The 21,414-nt window shown below is 36.5% G+C and overlaps 2 protein-coding genes, 1 long non-coding RNA gene and 3 pseudogenes across 9 annotated transcripts; 1 reads left to right on the forward strand and 5 right to left on the reverse strand.

Annotated features, from left to right (window-relative positions):
• Positions 1-490: 490 nt before the first annotated feature.
• LOC104779223 (4-substituted benzoates-glutamate ligase GH3.12-like) lies at positions 491-3,066 on the reverse strand. The gene is made up of 3 exons (XM_019240722.2): positions 2,748-3,066; positions 2,556-2,657; positions 491-1,982 (listed from the first exon to the last, which is right to left on the reverse strand). Exons 1-3 carry the CDS (start codon positions 3,014-3,016, stop codon positions 587-589), a joined length of 1,767 nt encoding a protein of 588 aa, XP_019096267.1. The 5' UTR covers positions 3,017-3,066; the 3' UTR covers positions 491-586.
• Positions 3,067-6,545: 3,479 nt separating this feature from the next.
• LOC104777790 (4-substituted benzoates-glutamate ligase GH3.12-like) lies at positions 6,546-9,021 on the reverse strand. Of its 5 annotated transcripts, none has more exons than XR_015594457.1 (5): positions 8,566-8,903; positions 8,315-8,416; positions 7,576-8,045; positions 7,024-7,184; positions 6,546-6,927 (listed from the first exon to the last, which is right to left on the reverse strand). XR_015594457.1 is itself a non-coding variant. In XM_087506820.1 (5 exons), the coding sequence occupies exons 1-5, from the start codon at positions 8,832-8,834 to the stop codon at positions 6,683-6,685; spliced, it is 1,458 nt and encodes a 485-aa protein (XP_087362946.1). In that variant the 5' UTR covers positions 8,835-8,904; the 3' UTR covers positions 6,546-6,682. The 5 variants fall into 5 exon arrangements, 4 of the variants coding, with proteins under 4 accessions (XP_087362946.1, XP_087362945.1, XP_010500407.1 ...); XM_087506820.1 differs by having other exon boundaries at positions 7,024-7,395; positions 8,566-8,904; XM_087506819.1 differs by having other exon boundaries at positions 6,546-7,395; positions 8,566-8,904.
• Positions 9,022-10,752: 1,731 nt separating this feature from the next.
• On the reverse strand, positions 10,753-12,634 carry LOC147947716 (2-oxoglutarate and iron-dependent oxygenase domain-containing protein CP2-like; annotated as a pseudogene). The gene is made up of 6 exons (XR_015594458.1): positions 12,443-12,634; positions 12,186-12,366; positions 11,954-12,104; positions 11,781-11,868; positions 11,136-11,260; positions 10,753-11,019 (listed from the first exon to the last, which is right to left on the reverse strand). The product of XR_015594458.1 is annotated as a 2-oxoglutarate and iron-dependent oxygenase domain-containing protein CP2-like (transcript).
• Positions 12,635-12,920: 286 nt separating this feature from the next.
• Positions 12,921-13,190, reverse strand: LOC147947717 (uncharacterized). The gene is made up of 2 exons (XR_015594459.1): positions 13,121-13,190; positions 12,921-13,011 (listed from the first exon to the last, which is right to left on the reverse strand). It is a non-coding gene; the product is annotated as an uncharacterized LOC147947717 (long non-coding RNA).
• Positions 13,191-14,087: 897 nt separating this feature from the next.
• LOC104777791 (2-oxoglutarate and iron-dependent oxygenase domain-containing protein CP2-like) lies at positions 14,088-16,728 on the reverse strand (annotated as a pseudogene). The gene is made up of 8 exons (XR_015594455.1): positions 16,368-16,728; positions 16,008-16,055; positions 15,750-15,926; positions 15,521-15,671; positions 15,330-15,416; positions 14,720-14,844; positions 14,479-14,600; positions 14,088-14,400 (listed from the first exon to the last, which is right to left on the reverse strand). The product of XR_015594455.1 is annotated as a 2-oxoglutarate and iron-dependent oxygenase domain-containing protein CP2-like (transcript).
• A 2,493-nt stretch (positions 16,729-19,221) lies between these two features.
• LOC104779226 (la-related protein 1C pseudogene) lies at positions 19,222-20,555 on the forward strand (annotated as a pseudogene).
• Positions 20,556-21,414: the final 859 nt, after the last annotated feature.

Raw genomic sequence — 21,414 nt, forward strand, 5'->3', positions numbered from 1 at the left:
AATCCCAGCATTATGAACACTTCCACGTATAGGACAGTGAAGAGCTCTTCCAATGATTCCAATCCCCCTCTCTCGTCTCCTACTTCACTTTTTGAATGCCGGTGACCGGAGCACACTCTCAGAAGGTTACAGCCGTACCTACACTTTCAGAAATGCAAAGTGATGCTAAATGGGTAGGCTACCTTAATTGGAGCCATGGCGGTATGCTCACAGCCTTGTTCCTCTTAAGGATGACCTAAGGTGTTAACACTGTCATCTGCCATGGGTCAGCCTTGTTCCTTAGGTTTAATACAATATTCCTTTATGAAAGTCATAACACCTTTATGGCTTTATGAAAACAAAAAGCTCTGTCATCCGGTCTGTAATTGTTGGCCGTGGCTTTAAGATGATATATATATATATATATATATATATATATATATATATATATATATATCGTAAAAGATAAGAGATTAAATCATATTGATCATCAAGTACAAAGATTGCAAGATTTCTCCAAAGTTTCTAAATTATATTGCTTGTCACACATTTCCGTTATTATAAATTGCAAACATTACCAATAGGCGCACAAACAACTTGAGTACCCTTATTCAAAGCATTTCAACACACAAAAATAAACTATAAGTCCAGAGGAGGATATTTTTTTGCTGTAGAATCGAGCAAGAACCTTATTTTCAAGAACAGCCAAAGCTTCGGAAGATTTGATACACATAGGTGTCTTGTATTGACCAATCGAACCACCTTGGGAGATGAAATACTCCATGAGAGAGTCAAATGTTCCCTGTTGCACCACTCTTATCTCGAGAGCTCCAATTAATCCATCTTTACTTCTAAGTTTTCTATAAAAAACGTCAAATGATTCCTCTAACGCATAGCAACATTCCGCCAATACATTTTCGTCAAGCTGAAAAACATAGTTAACATCTTTAGCTTTGAGTTCCCAGTAAAAAACGTAATGACCTGGAAAAGTGGATATATCAGCATGGCATGTGAATCCCGTCAACATTAAATTTGTAGACTGATCAAGAACAAGGGTGGCACGAGCGGACGCCTTTAAAATATCCTCTTCAGTTGTTTCTTCAATCTCGACGCTTAAAACCATATTCTTTCTGCGTACAAATCTGAACTGAGGTGTGCTATTGTAAAATCCAGTCACCTCTAGAATATCTCCAATAAGATATCTGTGTAGACCAAAGTAATTAGTGATCACAGGTTCATAGTAGCACCCTAACTTGACATCCACAAGATCAACAATGCTGGCCATATCTCCCTCATGATCAACAGGTAGAAACTCAAAGTAGGAGATGTTCGGCAAAAATGTATAGGATACGTCTTGTGGTTTGGATAAAGGATCCATATTTATCCCAAATAAACTTTCAGAAGACCCATATATCGTGGAAACTATAGGAAGTTTGTTGGAATAAAACTCCAATGTTGGAATGTATTGGGCCATTTGTCCGGTAATAATGCATTCAAAATATTTGGCTTTGGGCCAGAGTCGTGTGATGATACCTTCCCAAGACTTGTTGCTGCATTCTTTTTCAATCATATCAGCCAGTTCAGGATTAGGTCCTCCAAGAATGGCTGAGACTGAGTTTCTGCAATTAAGGTCAGTGATCCACTTGCTAACATGACCTGATCTGATATTACTAGACAATTCTTTCCAGTAAATTTGAAGAACATTGATTGCTTGGACCAAAGCATAAGCAAAGGAAGAACCAACTCCCACAACCTCATCTCTTCGGGAAAGCCCACAAAGAAGATGACAATACACACTTTGGTTGTTGTCGGGGCACAATATGACTTGGTCCGGACTTGTGTAATAAGAATTACTTTTTGATGGCGGGTTAGTAAAATAAGGGCTCATTACAAAGCTTGTAGACGCCAGAGCAACCATTAATCCGGAGGGTGTTGTGGATTCCGATCTATTATAAAGAAACAACATTTTCTTTCCTTTCTTGGCATCGTTGTCATTGAAATGCCTATACACCAGACCATTATAAATTCAATATACATCCTGTACAAGGTTTATTATTTCATTGTATCTATATATATATATATGTATGTTATAAAAAATGTACGATGTAGTAAAGTTTATCCATATTTTTTTTTTTGGTCAAAGTTTATCCATATTTTATTTGAAGATTTTTTTGACACCTTCTGAATATAATCTTTATGTATAGCTTCGAATAGATAGTACCATCACATTGTTAGTGGTTATAAATTCTGAGAGTAGATTTTGGTTTCTCCTCTCGAGGGTTTTTTGTTTTGTTTTTAGATTTTGTGGATTAGATTGTGTTTTTTTGTTTTTTGTATAATCTAATCCACAAAATCTAAACCCTCGAGAGGAGAAACCAAAATCTACTCTCAAAATTTATAACCACTAACAATGTAAGTAATAACAAGTTAAAATTTGAGGATACTTTGCCGGTTTGACCCAAAAAAAAAATTGTTGAGATCGAAATCATTTCATTACCAATCCAATTTACTAAATCAAATTAGTTAGAATTCATTCTAGGAAAAAAAAAAAAAAAACAGATAGCGAAGGAAATTACTTGGAAGTAAGGAGAGAAAATAGAGCCACAAGGTATCGCAGCGTTTCAATGTACTTATCGTTGATTGGAAATATTTTTTCTTTCCCTCCTGTAGTTCCAGAGCTACAACACAACGAGTTCTTAGTCATACTCTTCAGTTGATAACTAGCTGATCCATTAATTAACAATCATGATGATAAATAAGTTATGTACCTTCGGAGGAATCTAGTTATGGGTCCGCCCGAGATCACATCAGAGGGCTCTCCGTTTGCAACACGTTCGATATAAGGCTTGACATCATCGTAGCTCACCACCGGTACGTTCTTCTTGAACAAATCTTTATCAGAGCTTCCATGTAGGAAGCGTTGGAGATACTCTGTGTTGGCGTTAAGTGTGAGTATCTCCTTCAATACATCATCTTGTATTTGCTTTGCGTTCGATGTTAACACGTCCAGATCCTTGATATTAACGCTTAAACTCATACTATTTGGTTTTGATCTCTAGTTCAGTTTGACTAAATATTTTTATTGATATCTCTGGTAAGGGCCGGGGGCTCTTTATGTAGCACTAGTAAATTAATTTATTGATATGTAACTGTAAATGGGAGTGAATGGGAGTGGCGTAACTGTAAAAGACGGGATTGTTTCTTATGGATCCCATCAATATAACTTTTGAAAGATGAAGTGCGTTTTTTCTTCTAGCTTTTTGCTAATAAAAAAGTAATGGTTCAATGTGCAGTTCAATTTTTCAAAAAGAAACTGAAAAATGCGTGCAGCAGTAATAACACTCATAATTCATGTGTTTTTGATTTTTTTATGCGATTTTGTAAACATAGATATGTATAGTATGCTAATATTTTTTTAATATCAGAAATGTGTTTCTCTCACTTTTTTATAAAATCAATTATATTAAAATTGTATTTACAATAATAAAAGATTATTTTGTAAAATTTGATATCCAATTTACTTTACTTTTAAAAATTATACATATTCCTTGAATTATACTTCAATTGTATAATTTTATTGTTCCACATCTTTATCACTTTTTCCTAAATACTATCTAAACAAATATATGTGTATAACCAAATACTAGGTAGTAACCCGTGCTACAGCACGGGACAAAATATTTTCATATAAATTTTGAATTCATAAAATGATTAAAATTATATTAACACAGGTGTTATAGCACATTTGCGTTAATTTTCATTTAAATTAAAAACAAATTCCCGTCTCATCCTCTCATTTAACGTTTCGTCTCATCCTTTCATTTCCCAGTCTCGTCCCATCCTCTCTTTTGCTAACTCATCCCCTCTTGTCCCGTCTCATCCTATCTAATCTCGTCTTGTCTCATCCAGTCTCTTTCCGTCTCGTCCCGTATCCATTAGAATTTTTTGTCTTATGTTCGTTCTCTTTTAAATAATTACTCGTTAGACTATATTTATTAAAAGAGACTGGGTAAGAAATTTAGACGGGATACCAGAGTGCTCCGTTGATTTCTTTTATTTAGTTAGTTGAGATTATCAAAAAATATAATTTTTAAAAACTATATAATTTTTCAAAAATACCAAAATATTCAAAGTGTCGTATAGTCAATCTTTATCCAAATTAGTGAAAGCTTGATACTTGATTTTATCTACCTATTGATTGTGTACTTTAATCTAAAAATTATGTTCCCTTTTTTTAAAAAAGTATTCAATATATTGTTTTTCATTATTCGAATTTACCCGTTTCAGTTTACATATACTGGAATTTTCTCAAAATTTAATTATTATCTTTAAAGTATATGTTCTTAATTAGTAAATTAAATTACTTCAAAAAAACACTCGTAAAACATATATTTAGTCAAATAATAAACCCTTTTCGGTTGGAAAATTTTAATTGTATAATAGTAGTATTTTTCCATAAAAATTAATTGGCAAGTCTTTTATGGTGTTTTGTGAATATTGTGGTGTAAATGTAAAATACCGCAACCCGTACCAAAAATAAACATGATCATCATCTTCATCAGCTGGAAAATATACTATTTTTTGCAATCCATTCATAATAATCAAAGACAGCCCGTGTTTGTTGAAAATATTAAAGTAATTTTGTTATGGGGTGTTAAATCTCGTCCAGTCCCATTCCATCCCGTCCCGATCCATTCCATTAGAAATTTTATGTCCCATAACCATTTTATTTTAAATAATTATCAATATAATAATGCTATTAATAAATTTTGGCTAAGAAATTTAGATGAAATACATGTATTCTCCATTTGTATGTTTAATTTATATCGTTAGTAGAAATTATAATTCTCAAGAACTCTCAAAATATTTTCAAAAATATCCAAAATTCTCAAAATAACCGTCTCAAGGTAGTAACCCATGCTACAGCACGGAACAAAATATTTCATACAAATTTTAAATTATTAAAATGACTAAGAATTATATTAACCTGGGTGCTATAACACAAATGCGTTATTTTCATGTAAATTTTTTTAAAAATTAAACCTAGACGTATTTAATTCGGAAAAGGAAACACGTGCAGTCATGTCCCATCCCCTCACATCCTAACCCATCCCGTTTCATCCCGTATCCATCAAAAACAAACACCTATAATAGTGTAATTATATTTTATACAATATCCTAAAAGATATCGATAATAATATTAGGTAATAAATGCCTGAATTATAGGAGGAAGATGAGAATGTTTTGGGAATTATTTTCTTTTAATAGTAGGGATTTCATTTTTTATTAAATAGAATAAAATAAAAATTAACTTAGAAATGTTTATAAAATAAATATATGTGAAGATGCATGTAGGTGTATCGAACTTGAGACCCCCGGCATAAATCCCTTCCTTTCAACCACTTGACCACGACTTGTTTCTGAGAGTGAGGCGGAAGGAATTCTTTTCATTGGTACCGTAAAACTGGGAAAAAAATTAAAAATAAGATATGACCCAGTAACCCGCGCGTTTATCCGACTAAAATATAGATAATTGATGTTTTTATCCTTAATGAGAATCTATTATTTGGTCATAACTCCAATGGCATATTCTTATAATTTTTTACAAAACAAAGGTTTATTAGTTAAACGACTTTACAAATAATAATAGGGATATTGTTAAAAGTAAAATAACATGTTTTTAAAAAAAAACATATAAAACCAAAACATTTTCTTATAAGTAGTATTTTCACCAATCAAACATTATTTTGTATCACTTATTTGTCCTAAACCGCACTTATCCAGTAAATATTTTTCTCCCGCACGTACCGCAGTTGAACCGTACTGCACAATAAAACCATTTTTCCCATACAACTAAATATGTTGTTACCGTTGAGACCCATAATATCAACAACATAGAACTATTAAAAATACGCAAGTGATCAGAACATAAAAGTCGTGCGAATCGATTCTAAAACCAATCAAGGTGTCAAATATATTAGTTTATCTCCGAGTGACTGTGCACATTTTTTTTTTTTTTACAACAGAGTAACAAGAACAAGCCAATACAAAATAACATTTTTTACATACGTAACTAAATGCAGAACGTATGAACACATCATTTTAGCTATCAGTTAAATTTATAATTTGATAGTTGGAGATTACTAATTTGGATTGTAAACCGAAAACTTACAAAGTTCCTAACCCGGTATAAGAGCCTCAAACTACTTATGGTTTCATAAATCTCAGCGCTAATCTTGATTGAAAAACCATGTATAGACATTATAGATTTTTTTTTTTTTTTTTTGGTGAGAAGTGTATAAATTATAGATATCAGACACAGATTTTCACAAAACTTGATGACACCGTACCAAACCTCAAAATACTTTATAAGAGATATCTAAACAACTAGGAACAAATTTTTGGCGTATCTAAAGAAACAGCTTTCTTGTTCATGAACATTCAATATTATTAGTGATTCTTTAATTTTAGTTTGGGGCCATCATAAATTATTATGGGTATGGCATGCATAACAAAAAAAAAATGTACCAAAACTTTTATAAAAATAATAATGTCGAAAATAATAATTTTGTTAATTTATAGAGAGTTTATTAATTTTACTACCAAACGTCATTTATTTTGCACGAAGGTAAATCACTTACTTATTTTCCACGATTTTTTTATTCTTTACTAAAAACAATTAAAACACAAATTAAAGAGCTAGCTACAAGTCACAAGAGCAGGGCTTTTTTTTGCTGTAGAATTGAGCAAGAACCTTATTTTCAAGAACTGCCAAGGCTTCAGAAGATTTGATACACAGAGGTGTCTTGTATTGGGTAATTGAACCACCTTGGGAGATGAAATATTCCATGAGAGAATCGAATGTTCCCTGTTGCACCACTCGTATCTCAAGAGCTCCAATTAATCCATCTTTACTTCCAAGTTTATAAGGAGCATCAAATGATTCCTCTAACGCATAGCAACATTCCGCCAATACATTTTCGTCAAGCTCAAAAACATAGTTAACATCTTTAGGTTTGAGTTCCCAATAAAAAACGTAGTGACCTGGAAAAGTGGAGATGTCAGCATAGCATGTGAAGCCCGTCAACATTAAATTTGTGGACTGATCAAGAACAAGGGTCGCACGAGCCATCGCCTTTAAAATGTCCTCTTCCGTTGTTGTTTCAACATTGACGCTTAAAACCATATTTTTCCTGCGTACAAATCTAAACTGAGGTGTGTCATTGTAAAATCCAGTCACCTGTAGAATATCTCCAATAAGACATCTGTGTAGACCAAAATAATTAGTGATCACGGGTTCATAGTAGCACCCTAACTTGACGTCCACAAGATCAACAATGCTGTTCATATCTCCCTCATGATCAACAGGTAGAAACTCCACGTAGGAGATGTTCGGCAAAAATGTGTAGGATACGTCTTGTGGTTTGGATAAAGGATCCATATTTATCCCAAATAAACATTCAGAAGACCCATAAGTCGAGGATACTATAGGAAGTTTGTTGGAATAAAACTCTAATGTTGGAATGTATTGAGTCATTTGGCCTGTAATGGCGCATTGAATATATTTTGCTCTAGGCCAAAGTCGTGTAATGATACCTTCCCATGACGTGTGGCTGCATTCTTGTTCAATAACATCAGCCAATTCAGGATTAGGTCCCCTAAGAATGGACGAGACTGAGTTTCTGCACTCCAAGTCAGTGATCCACTCGCTAACATGGCCTGATCGGATGTTGCTACACAATTCTTTCCAGTAGATTTGTAGAGCATTAATCGCTTGGACCACGACATAAGCAAACGTAGCGTTAACAACCACAACCTTGTCTCTCTGGGAAAGCCCGCATAGAAGATGACAATACACACTTTGGTTGATGTCGGGGCACAATATGACTTGGTCGGGGCTTGTGTACTCTGAATTACATTTTGATGGCCGGTTTTTGAAGTAATCGCTCATGAAAAAGCTTGCAAGTGCTGTACAAACTCGTAATCCGGAGGGAGTTGTGGATTCTGTTCTAATGTAATGTAACCCCATTTTCTTTCCTTTCTCAGCAACGTTGTCACTGAAATGCCTATAAAGTAGAACGAGACCAATTTTAATGATGGAAACTAAGAAAAAGAAATCTACTACATTTTTTTTTTATGGTTTGGTTGAAACTTTATCAAAAATGAAAATAAAATTTATAAATCAATGAATGAATAATAGGAAATTTAAAATATAGAATCCAATAACTTGATTTTGCGTTAGATATCTAAATCAATTGAAAACTATATATGAACCAATAGTTATAACTTATAAATTTATAATTTGTGTAGCATTATTAAATAGAGAAGGAATTACTTGGAAGTAACGAGAGAAGATAGAGCCATAAGGTATCCCATCATTTCAATGTACTTATCGTTCATTGGAAATATCTTTTGTTTCCCTCCTGTAGTTCCAGAGCTACACATGCACGACGAGTTCATAATTATCATTTTGGAGACCATATAAATATTAGCTAGATCATCATCATACCAAACATCCATTATAGTCATGAGTTGAGAACTAGCCGATCCATTGATTAACAATTATGATGATAAAAATTTATGTACCTTCGGACGAATCTAGTTATGGGTCCGCCCGAGATCACATCCGAGCGCTCTCCGTTCGCAACACGTTCGATATAAGGCCTGACATCATCGTAGCTCACCACCGGTACGTTCTTCTTGAACAAATCTTTATCAGAGCTTCCATGTAGGAAGCGTTGGAGATACTCTGTGTTGGCGTTAAGTGTTAGTATCTCCTTCAACACATCATCTTGTATTTGCTTTGCGTTCGATGTTAACACATCCAGATCCTTGAGATCAAGGCTTAAACTCATACTATTTTGTTTTGATCTCTAGTTTGATCAGTTTAGTGTATTTGTTCTTGATCTCTAGTAAGGGGGGTTACTAGCTATATAGCACTAATAAGAAAAAAAGATTGTGTAGACAATCTCAACCGGACAAAACTGTTTTGTTTGATTTGTATGCATGAATTACACAAGTCAAGACTTAGATACTCGTGTCATTCAATTCGGAAACCAGCTAAGCAGTCAAGTATAATAAAATATCTTCTATGGAGTATATTAGCTTCTCGATCTTATCAGTTATCACTTGTCATGTCTATAACATTTTTTCCGTGGGCCTCAAGCAGCCAAAGAAAAATATAAATTGAATTCTACAAATGTCGTTTTCTTGAACCAAGACAACATGACATGTAATTTCAAAGACTACAGAATCATAATCACCACAAATTATACAAACTCTAACTAACAGCTGCTGAGCTGCATCTACGGGAACAACTCCTCAATCAATTAAAGGTCAAATGTTTGAACCTGATGGCCGGGTAAAGGATAGTGATAGTTTCAACCAATCGAGGTAGGGAAGAAGAAGCATATAAACTTAATGTGGAAGGGAAGAAAGAAACTTTCTTAGCTGATATGTGATTAATAAGTATTTCTAGGCTCCTAGTCATAGATCACTTATTCAGATCCCAAAAGAATCTCTTGTTTTTATCATATTTGGTTTTGATCTCTTGATTCACCTCAAGTGAAGAGTTTCTATATGTAGAGAGCAATACAAGGAAAATAGCTCAACTGGGAAATATGAAATATGAATATATTTGTATCTAAAAAACAACGGTAGAAAATAGCTCAACTAGATTGTTTTGTGTGCACTATGTATGGTACAACTTCATCCCGTTCTTAAAGACAATTTGTTTAAGTAATTTGCTTTAACAAATTTGTTTTTTTGATAAAATTGTTTGAATAGTTGGATTAGGTCTGTGATCTATTATTTGAAACCAGTACTGTAGTTTAAAATGGCCGTTTTGATGAATTCACTCCGATATGATTAATTCCAAATAAACAAAAATTGGATACATCACTATCTACTAGTGTGGTTACTGGTTAGCGTGGTGCTGTCCGTTGGGGTTGTATAATCTCGAAGAAGGTGACGATTGTGAAAAAAGTTTGGCATACTTTTGCTAAAACTTGTACATCAAACTTGTTCATTTACTGCAAAATTATATGAGTGGGTCACTGGTCATCATCATATGGGACGTTTCTATGCCAATCATGCTGCTCCGTCTTTTATCGTTTAATGCCCAATAGCTTTTAAACATTGTCGCAACAGAAACCAAAAATACAAGGCTTAAACAAGCAATCAGTGGTATATTAAATGGTTCACTGTACATAAGTATTGTGGGAGACAAGATACAAAGAGCTATTTACCTCAAATGATTCTACATATATATTCAGTTTGTCAAGTACAGAGACAGATCTGCCAATACGGGTTTAAGGTCTGAGCAGGAGACCTCTAGACCAAAGAATACAACTTCCTACCTGTGAGTTCTCTAACGCAATCGACTCAACTCTGTACAGAATCCTTATATCACCAACAATCATCTATGCATTCACTTGTACTGTATCTATGTATCTACTCTGTTTGCCAACTCAGCTTCTCTGTTCTTCTCTTTTACTCACCATTCCACTCTTCTTTATGCACCTTCACTGCTTTTATCTTCACACTCTGCTACAGTGCTACTTCATTTCTTTGAACGCCTAAAATAAACACGCCACGGCTTATCAGTCGATCTTTTGGCTCCATCCTCTATTCTAATCATCTCCTGCAATAAGGACGCCCATCGGTTCAGTTCATAACCATGCTCAAACCAAACATCTTATAATGAGCTTGAGCAAAATCATCGTCTTTTTGTTTTGACCTCTCTTCTGGCAGCAAGAATCTGGCTTTCCTTTACTTTCGTTTCATGGGCACATTGACGGCACCAGTCTGAGGAGTCCTTCTCATAAGTTTCCATCTCTCTAAACAAAGAGCTGCAATGGGAAAAGCAGAAGAAATTCTGATCTGAAATCCTGAGCAAAGCTTCAAGATTGCTTACCTATTGCAACAAAGAATCATATTGGCCCGATAACAAGATGTTCTTGTGGTATTGGCACCATGGCAGTGGCGGCCACGGTGAAGAATAATAGCTTGACCCGGTATATGAGAGTAACGAAAAATTTCCTGCTTCAGTGAGAAATAGTTGTTTCCTTTATTACTTAAACATTTTGCCATTTACGAAAAACTGGAATGTATTATTTAGGACAACAAATAAAAAAGGTCCTCAAAAGGACACATACCTCATCCTTGAACTTTGTCTTCTTATGTTTTTTGCATCGTGTGCCTCCGAAGATTATTTCCCCTCCCTCAAATTGTTTTTTCAAGCAAACATTCAATGTAATTTCTGAAACATCCATATGTAAGCCTGCATATTTTATAAAATAAAATCAGTGAACTAGTTACTGAGTTGAAACACAGAATAACAAAAAGAAGCATCCATTGCCCAAAGAAATAGTCACTAGTATTCTGTTCCCGGCGATTTTCCCAGAGATTATTCATATATATAAGCACTTTAATCCATCATGAAACAGATCCAATAGATGCCTTTTCCGTGCTATTCTATTTCATCTCTTCCTAAAAATGGACACATTGATATTTTTTCCAAAGAAGAGTAACATAGACACACTGCAAATGTACCTCACATAATCAATTCAACAAATATCGACACACTACAAAAGAGACCCTACTATGGTTTATAGAGAATATTCTTAATTCCTTATACTAAACCAGATTTACGTTTTCTATCAAAGAATTCACTCCGGTTTTCTCTAAGCAGGTTAGGTATCACAGGATATTTTTGCAGTTCAAGAAAGATCGTACGGTCTTGTGAGAATATTTGCAGAATCGTTGTTGCAAAGTTATTAGAGAAAATCAAGGGGACTCACCTATTGCAGGATCCCTGTCTTCGCCAGGTTCAATAAAAAATCCATCGTGAGAGTCAAAACATTACTCCACATACTTCAGGGAAGAATACTGCCAAAACAACAGAGTGAAGTTTAGTGTTTCTGCTAAACCAATAAAAGTCGTTTGGATGCATTTTAGTCAAATATTGACTTGCCTTTGCAAAGAGGAAAGATAAAGTCCTGCATGAGTTTTTTAAGGAAGATATCCAGGCCAAAGTGGTCAAAAACAACACCGTGTTTACTCATGTTGTTGGGTCTCCTGATCGGGAAATTTGTCTCCTGAGCCCACTTTCTGATATTTTCCACCTGATAAAATCAAACAGCAACAAATGAATAATACAAAGAGGTAAAGAGGATAAGTGGTTCAATGATGGGTTATGTTATTACCTCTACTATCACTTTCTCATAGAAGACAGGCTGAAACATTTGAAAGACAAAAACACTGGGGTGCGTTTCAGAAATGATGCGTCTGAAGCTTGCCTCTGACTGTGTTATCGCTGATCGCCTCCAGGAAAGAGGGAAGTAAAAACAATTTGGGATCAATATCATACCACCCCCTGAAAGATGGCTGCAGAAAAGGAAACATTTCAAACTTTGGCATAAAGAAGTCTAAGAAAACAAAATAAAAAGCCTTCTCTCCTGACCTGATACTTGGATATAAACTCCTGCCTACGGTTCTTGTGCCGTTTAGCCTGGAACATTATATAGACATGAAACTATCAAGAATCACACTCTAACTTCAGAAGCAATCTCAATTTCACAGATATGAGTTGTTTATAATCAATCTAAACGTGCTTCATCACCATAAAACCAGATTCTATATGTTCGTTCATAGTAAAAAGCTTAAGATCATTCTCTGATTCGTATTAAGAATCAAATCCGATTCCGATTTCAAAGATTGGGATTAAAAAAGAAAAGAGCCATTTCTTTGGAAAAGTATTTGCGCAAAAGGTCTGACATGAATTTGGCCTTCTCGTTTCTGTTCGCCGTGAACATATCCGGCGGCAAGTACTTCTCTAGCGATCTTAATACGCAAGAACTATACACCAGATTCGGATCGTCGTAGCTATCAGAAACGTACTCGTTATTAGGAACCAGACTCAGCCTCAGGATAGGCGTCTCTTTCTATTTCCCCGCCGTAGTGTTCACCGATGGTTGAGAATCTCTACCTCCATCAGTTCCGTCACCGTCCACCGCCATCACTCTCCGATCGCTTCAAGAAACGAGAAATTGAAGTGAGAATCAAGGTCATCGCCCATCGCATTACGAAAGATACAAAACGACGAATCTATCTTCTTCTTGAAGATCAAAGTGTTACCAACTTCTTCTTCGATTTGGGGATTTCTGATTTTTGGGTTTCCGTTGAGAAGGTAGAAGCTCGACTGAGCAAACACAAAACTGCCACTCGCACGTGTTTTATCCGGCGCATTTCGAACATGCAATATGAATTCGCGGCCCATTAATACGGCCCAAATTTGTTTCGAACCTCGTAGGAGGATATTTCCCGGTTAGTAGAGAGATCAGCAACATAGAAACTAAAAAAAAATGATACATTTTTGAATATTTTGTGGCTGATTATAAAACTCAGTTTTTTTTTTATCTTTTAAGAATATATAATGACTTTATAAGAGTAACACCAACTTATTGGTTTCATATCAAACCATTAAAATTGGTAGATATTTCAAATTTCTAGGGATGGAGTGGCATATCAAATTGTCAATTTTCCGTTGTAAATCATTTTGTCAAGAAATTTTTTTAGAAAGATACCTATAATCTTACAGACCTCTTGTGAAGTAAAACTTGTTTGTCTTTCTTTGACAAGTGAATAATTTAAATGGCAATAAGACAAATTAGCTTTAACAAAAAAAAAATAAGACACATTAGATAAACGAATATTATGTGACCAATTGTTTTTAAATTGTGTCAAAATTTTTTTTTTTTATTTTTTATTTTATTTATAAAGTGAAGTGTAATTTTTTAATGACAATTTATTTTATTTTGAAACACCAATTTTTTTATGTGGATATCTGATTTATTATATAACACCTTAACAAAACGAAATCTTAAATATGAAATCCTTGACCAGTTTAGAAATTTAGCTAAACTTTCATAGAGCAGCAGAACACAAAGGAAAAAAAAAAAGCAATCAGATCTCTATACTTTATGGTTCTATTCATTGTACAGGTAAAAATACATGTACCTAAGTAATGTGAGAGTCGAGAAGATTCAAGATATACAGAGCTATTTACCTCAAATGATTCTACATATATTCAGTTTCTCAAAGTATAGAGTCATACGCCCAAGCATATATTACCTCAGGGCTTGGCCAACTGTAAGCTGTATTATTATGTTTCAGCGAGTATTGGCTCCATCCTCTATTCTGATCATCTCCTGCAATACGGACGCCCATCGGTTCAGTTCATAACCATGTTCAAACCAAACATCTTATAATAAGCTTGAGCAAAATCATCGTCTTTTTGTTTTAACCTCTCTTCTGGCATCAAGAAACTGGCTTTCCTTAAATCTTGTTTCTTGGACACATTGACCGCACACGTCTGAGAAGAAGTCCTTCTGATAAGTTTCCATCTCTCTAAACAAAGAGCTGCAATGGAAAGCAGAAGAAATTGTGATTCAGTTGTGATCTGAAAAACCTGACGCAAGCTTCAAGATTGCAACTTACCTTCTGCAGTAAAGAATCATATTGGCCCGGTAACGAGGTGCTGTTGTGGCTTCAGCACTATGGCGGTGGCGGCCACGGTGAAGTATAGCTTGACCCGGTATGTGAGTGTAATGAAACAATTCCTGTTTCAGTGAGAAATAGTTGTTTCCTGTATTACTCAAAACATTTTGCCATTTACGAAATACTGGAATGTAATAGGACAACAATAAAAAAAAAGGCTCCTCATCAAAAGGACACATACCTCTGCCTTATACTTTGTCCGCAGATGTTTTATGCATCGTGTGCCTCCGAAGACTATTTCCCCTCCCACAAGTTGTTTCTTCAAGCAAACATTCAATGTAATTTCTGAATCATCAATATGTGAGCCTGCATATTTTATAAAAGAAAATCAGTGCACTAGTTACTGATCAGTTGAACACAGAATAAAAAAAGGAAGAATACATTGCCCAAATAAATAGTCACTAGTATTCTGTCCCAGACGATTTTCCCAGAGATTAGTCATATATATAAGCACTTTAATCCATCATGTAACAACCCCAATAGCTGACTTTTCCATGTTATTCTGTTTCCTCTCTTCCTAAAAATGGTACACATTCATATTTTTCCAACTAGAGTGACACAGACACACTGCAAATGTACCTCAGATAATCAATTGAACAAACATAGACACACTTCAAAAGAGAACATTGATATAAAGGTTTATAGAGAAAATCCTTATACTAAACCAGATTCATGTTTGGTATTAAAGAATTCACTCTGGTTTTCTCTAAGAGTTTGTTTGCACTTCAGGAAAGATCGTACATTGCAGAATCATTGTTGCAAAGTAATTGCAGAAAATCAAAGAGACTCACCCAATTCAGCATCCCTCCCATCACCATATTCATCAAAAAAGCCATAGTGAGAGTCAAACATTGTTCCACGCAATTCATGGAAGAATACTGCAAAACAATAGAGTGAAGTTCAGCGTTACTGTGGTTTTTATTAGATTTTCTTAACCAATAAAAGTCACGTTTGAATGCAAATAAGTAAAATATTGACTTGCCTTTGCAAAGAGGAAAGATAAAATCCTGCATGAGTTTGTTAAGCATGATACTCAGGCCAAAGTCGTCAAGCACAACACCGTAATTACTCGTGTTGTTGGGTCTCCTGATCCGGTAATTTTTCTCTTGAGCCCAGTTTCTGAAAGTTTCTGCCTGATAAATAAAAAAAGTAGCAAATAAATAATACAAAAGAGGATAAAGTGGCAGGCAAGAAGATGGGGTTATTATTACCTCAACGATCAATTTCTCAAAGAAGTCAGGCTGAAACATTTGAAAGACAAAAACACTGGGATACGGTTGAGAAATGATGCGTCCGAAGCTAGCCTCTGTGTTAACGCTGATCGCCTCAAGGAAAGAGGGAAGCAAAAACAATTTGGGATCAAAATTATACCACCCCCTGTAACGTGGCTGCAGAAAAGGAAACATTTGCATCAAGAGAAATTCAAGAAAACCAAAAACAAAAGACGAGCAAAGGCTTCTTATCATTACCTCATAACTGGATATTATATTCTCCATATAGTTCTTGCGCATTTCAGCCTGGGACATTATACATTCATGTAACCAGAATTAGCATGAAAGAAACAAGCTAAAGATCATTCTCTGATTCCTATCAGTTTGGTGAACTTCTTAATTACAAGAACCTAATCGCGAACTTTAAGAAGCAAATTCCAATTTTCACAGATATGATTTGTTCATAATCGAAACGTGCTTCTTCATCACCATCACTAACCAGATTCTAAAGACAAATCTAAAGATCAAATCAAGAATCAATTCCGAATCCGATTACAAAGATTGGGATCTAAGAAAAAAGAAAGAAATCAGAAGTTGAAAGAGAGATGCATTAGTTACTTTGTTACAATCTTCGGGTGAAATGTACTTGCGCAAAATGTCTGACATGTATTTGACCTTCTCCTTTCTGTTCATCTCGAGTATCTCCGGCGGCAAGTACTTCTCTAGCGATCTTAGTACGACTGAGCTATATACCAGTTTCGGATCGTCGTAGCTATCAGAAGAAACGTCCTCGTTGTTAGGAACAAGGCTCAGCCTCGGGATAGGCATCTCTTCCGTCGCCGCCGATTGGTTCACCGATGGTTCAGCACCACCGTCCACCATCGTCGCTTTCGCTTACGAATCTCGAATCGAAGCTTCCTCTTTAATTTGGGGATTCTGATTTTGAGTTTCCGTTGCAGTTTTCGTGTTTTCTTTTTCCCCCAATTATTTCTTTTTATAATTAAAAACTGTCCCACACGCACGCGCGGCGTTCTATTAGTGTAAATTCTAGGCGCTGGCAAACCAAAAAAAAGTGTCAATTCTAGGCCCAATTCTCGGCCCAACAAATGTTTCGAACCGAATATAAAAATAGCGTAAATTTCAAAGAAAAAATACTCGAGGCCTAATTAACATCATCGTAGGCGCTCACTGGTACGTTCTTCTTGAACAACTCTTAATGAGTGAGAGCTGAGCTTCCATGGAAAAAGCGTTTTGGAGATACTCTGTGTTGGCGTTAAGTGTGAGTCTATGGCCATCAGAACAAGTTATCGATAACTACTCAAAAACATCCACCGATGTCATAAGTTTTCTCTGTATTTATGAATAAATAAAATTACAACGAACCCCATTCAATGCCTAGAGATAGTATCCAACTATCTTTACATATAATATAACATAAAAATATCTCCTGTTAGTAACATGTTCAAATGTTATGAAGACTTTTGTAGAGTGAAAGATTGTGAAATCCGCTTGAGGAGGATGATTGTATTCACGGGCTTTAAATAGTTATAGAGGTTACAACGATGTCCTATATACTTGGGATACATGAAACAATATTAACAATATAAACAACAGAATATCCCTATATTCTATCATCCTCCCTCAGTTGAAGCTGCCGGATTCCGGATGGTTAAACTGGTTGTAAACTCATTGAAAAGGCAGGTTGGTAATCCTTTTGTGAAAATGTCTGCATATTGAAGAGAGCATGGTACATGTATAACTTTAACCTCGCAAGTGGCTATCTTCTCACGGACAAAGTGGATATTGAGCTCTATATGCTTCGTCCTTTGATGTTGAACCGGATTGTTGGCTAAGTAGACATAGCCTATGTTGTCGCAGTACACTAGGGAAGCTTTTCTCAGTGGTAAATGTAGTTCCCGTAGTAGATTGCACAGCCATGTGAGTTCGGCAACAACATTTGCTACTCCTTTGTATTCTGCTTCTGAGCTAGACCGTGAAACTGTTTGTTGCCTTTTGGCTGACCATGAGACAATGTTCGAACCAAGAAAAACGCAGTAACCGGATGTGGAGCGTCTTGTATCGGGACAGCCGGCCCAGTCTGCATCTGTATAATCTGTGAGAGTTGTAATGTCACCTCTTACAAGCTGCAAACCATGTTTCACTGTCCCCTGCAAGTAGCGGATTATACGCTTCAGAACATTCATATGTGGGATGCGTGGATCATGCATGTAGAGGCATATTTGGTGGACTGCATAAGCTATGTCTGGGCGTGTGAATGTGAGGTACTGGAGAGCACCAGCCAAGCTTCTGTAAGTCGTCGGATCTGGTATTGGTTCCCCATCAGCAGCAGAGAGTTTGGACTGAAGATCCACTAGAGTTGCGCATGGTTTACACTCAGTCATTCCTGCACGATTGATAATGTCTTGAGCATAGCTTGGTTGACTTAAAAACACACCTTGTTTGTTGTAGTCAACCTTGATGCCCAGAAAATGTCGTAGCTTTCCCTCATCAGACATTGGGAATTCATCTTTTAGCCTGTTTATGATTCGCTTGAGGAGTGCTTCAGAAGAAGCAGTTAGCATGATATCGTCGACGTAAAGCAGGAGATAGGCAAGGTTTGAACCATTTTTGTAGACAAACAAAAAGTTGTCCGCCTTGCTCATGACAAATCCTATCTTGGTTAGATACATTGTAAACCGCGAGTTCCATGCCCTTGGAGCTTGCTTTAACCCATAAATGGCCTTATTGAGCTTGCAAACAAGATTTGGAAATTCTTTGCTCACAAACCCTGGCGGTTGGTGCATGTAGACTGTCTCATTCAAGTCCCCCTGAAGGAATGCATTCTTTACATCCAGCTGATGCATAGGCCAGTTCAAAGCAACACCAACATCCAACACGGCTCGTATTGTTGCAGGTTTGACAACCGGACTGAAAGTCTCGTCATAATCAACCCCATGTTCCTGTGATTTCCCATTCGCGACAAGTCTTGCCTTTTGGCGAGTTAGAGCTCCAATGGCATCATATTTGTGTTTAAAAATCCACATTGAGCGAACGATATTGATCTTTTTGGGCCTTTCAACCAAGTTCCAACTTCTAATTTTAATCATGGCACCATATTCATCAGTCATAGCAAGATTCCAATTAGGGTCTTGAAGGGCATGGTTGTGACCTTTTGGAAGTGGTGATTTGGTTGTAACGTTAAGAGAAAAAACACACTGCTCCATCGTCTTCTCCTTCTGGGGGAATTTTTATTTTTTTGGAAAAAAATCAGAATGATATCTTTTTGTTCTTTGCATTTACTCAAACCCTAACCCTAGTTTTTTTCTCAAATCGCAGAGAGGTTTCTTCAGAATTTTTCCCAACTCTCTAACTTTTAATTTTAATTTTTGGGAATTAATCGTTTAATTTACAAGATACTGTCGATCAGAAAAGAAGCTAATCGACTCTCTCTAACAAACCCTAATAATAATTTTTGTCCTCCTCTCTTCTCATGACTTCCGCCACTTCCAATAACTCTGCTTCCTCTTCTTCTATGTCTCCTCGTCGTATGACCGAGAATCACGGCATCCCTAACGCTGCTGCTGTTTCACAATCGCCTCGTTGTCCTTCTCGGCAAGTTTCTTCTTTGTGGAGTCATGTCGTCCGTGGCAAATCAGACCCGATCGCTACCGCCGCCGCCGTCGTAGCTGCTCCTTCCTCTCATCAATCCAAGGCTTCAATCGAGCCGGTTGCTTCCGTTTCCGTTTCTGCTCCACCTGATTCTGTTTTGACGGTCGATGATAAATCGGAGGAATCTGCTGTTGTTGGGCAGGGTAATGCAGGAAAGAAGCCAGTTTGGAAAAGGCCGTCTAATGGGTCTTCTTCTGAGGTCGGACCTGTCATGGGAGCTTCTTCGTGGCGTGCTCTTTCTGAGGCTACTACCAAAGCTCCTTCCAACAAGTCTTCTTCTGATTCATTAAAAAGTCTCGGCGATGTTCCATCTTCTTCACCGTCATCATCATCTGTCCCCGTTTCTCAGAGAATTGCAAATGCTTCTGTTCCTGTTGCACCAAAGCAAGCTGCCCGTGCAAACCCTAGTCCAACTCCAAATCATTCGCACCAGAGATCATTTAAACGGAATGGCGCTTCTGGTTCCGCTAATGATATTGTTTCCCAACCATCAGCACATGGTTCATTTGCCGAATTGCCTTCGCACAACCCTTCTCCTAGAGGCCAAAACAAAGAAATGGCTTCGCATCACAAACCCATGGTAGTGCTGACAACCTACCACAACGAGACTCCTTCAGGAACCAAAATGGTAATCATCACCAAAGTCATGGTGGCAGGCGTAATCAGGAGCATTGGAATCAGAATTGGGCTTATCACAAAACCTTTAATGGGAGAGAAGGAAATGCACAATCACAAAAGCCAGCATTTGTAAGACATACACCACCACTTGTTCAGCCAATTACTCCTCACTTTATGGCAGCTCAGCCTATTCAGCCTTTTGCCAGCCCTGTGCCCTTCTCTCCTGAAATGGCATCGTTGTATTATCCCCGTATGCCTTTTATGACACCTCTTGCACCTGGTCCGGTCTTCTACCATGTTCAAGATCCTCCATTACACATAAAACTACAGAACCAAATACAATATTATTTTAGTGAAGAGAATTTGGTTACTGACTTATACCTTCGCGGTTTCTGTTGCTGGAAATGTATCCTCGACAAAAAGGACATGTCGCGAGATAATGATTCTCTTTGTTTTCAAATCCAGACAGCGATATCCCTTGTGTTGGGTAGGGTAGCCAAGGAAAAGACACGAGGTTGATCTTGGTGAGAGCTTAGAGAGATTGTTATGGTTTAAGGAAGGGAAGCAAAGACACCCAAAAACTCTAAGATGGTCATATGTGGGAGGTTTGTTGTACAGCAAAGTAAAAGGAATTTTGTTCTAAATTGCCGAAGAGGGGAGAATGTTTAACACATGAACAGTGACATTCAAAGCTTCTACCCAATAACATGGTGGTAAGCGAGCCTGAAAGAGGAGTGCTCGAATAACATTATTTATTGTTCTGATCATTCTCTCAGATTTACCGTTTTGTTGAGAGGTATGAGGACAAGAGAACCGAACTTTAATGCCATTTTTCTCAAAAAATTCTTGGAATTGATTGTTATTGTACTCACCACCATTGTCACATTGTAAACTTTGAATGAAAGCATCAAATTGTGTTTTGAGCATATTTGAAAAGTGTTTGAATTTTGTGAAGACATCACTTTTTCTGCGAAGTGGATACACCCAAAGGTGATGAGTGAAAGCATCTAGAAATAAAACATAGTATTTGATCCCACTTATGCTAGAAACAGGGGAGGTCCAGATGTCGGAGTGAATGATCTCAAACGGTCTAGAAACTGTGGAAACAGATTTAGCAAAAGGCAATTTTATTTGTTTTCCCAAATGACAAGGTTCACAAGAGTGAGACAACTTTGTTTTATTACAAAAACCGAAAGACTTTGAAAGAAAAGAATCAAGAGAAGCCGATTGAGTATGAGCTAGACGTTTATGCCAAAGAGATGGAGTTGAAGCAAGGAGAGCTGTTGAGTTGGGCACTGTTTTATTGAGGGATGCTGGAAGGGGGTATAGGTCACCTTGGCTATCACAGCGGAGCAGAATCCTCTGTGTTGGAAGGTCC

This window comes from Camelina sativa, chromosome 3 (assembly GCF_030686135.1).
Source record: "Camelina sativa cultivar CO46 ecotype springtype chromosome 3, ASM3068613v1".
Lineage (NCBI taxonomy): Eukaryota > Viridiplantae > Streptophyta > Magnoliopsida > Brassicales > Brassicaceae > Camelina > Camelina sativa.

Coding starts and splice junctions, on each gene's coding strand:
- LOC104779223 (XM_019240722.2), bottom strand. CDS start 3,016: ATGAGTTTAAGCGTTAATATCAAGGATCTGGACGTGTTAACATCGAAC. Junction 2,658..2,747: donor ATAACTAGATTCCTCCGAAG/GTACATAACTTA, acceptor GTTGTGTTGTAG/CTCTGGAACTACAGGAGGGA. Junction 1,983..2,555: donor TTTTCTCTCCTTACTTCCAA/GTAATTTCCTTC, acceptor TCTGGTGTATAG/GCATTTCAATGACAACGATG.
- LOC104777790 (XM_010502104.3), bottom strand. CDS start 8,834: ATGAGTTTAAGCCTTGATCTCAAGGATCTGGATGTGTTAACATCGAAC. Junction 8,417..8,565: donor ATAACTAGATTCGTCCGAAG/GTACATAAATTT, acceptor GTGCATGTGTAG/CTCTGGAACTACAGGAGGGA. Junction 8,046..8,314: donor TCTTCTCTCGTTACTTCCAA/GTAATTCCTTCT, acceptor TCTACTTTATAG/GCATTTCAGTGACAACGTTG.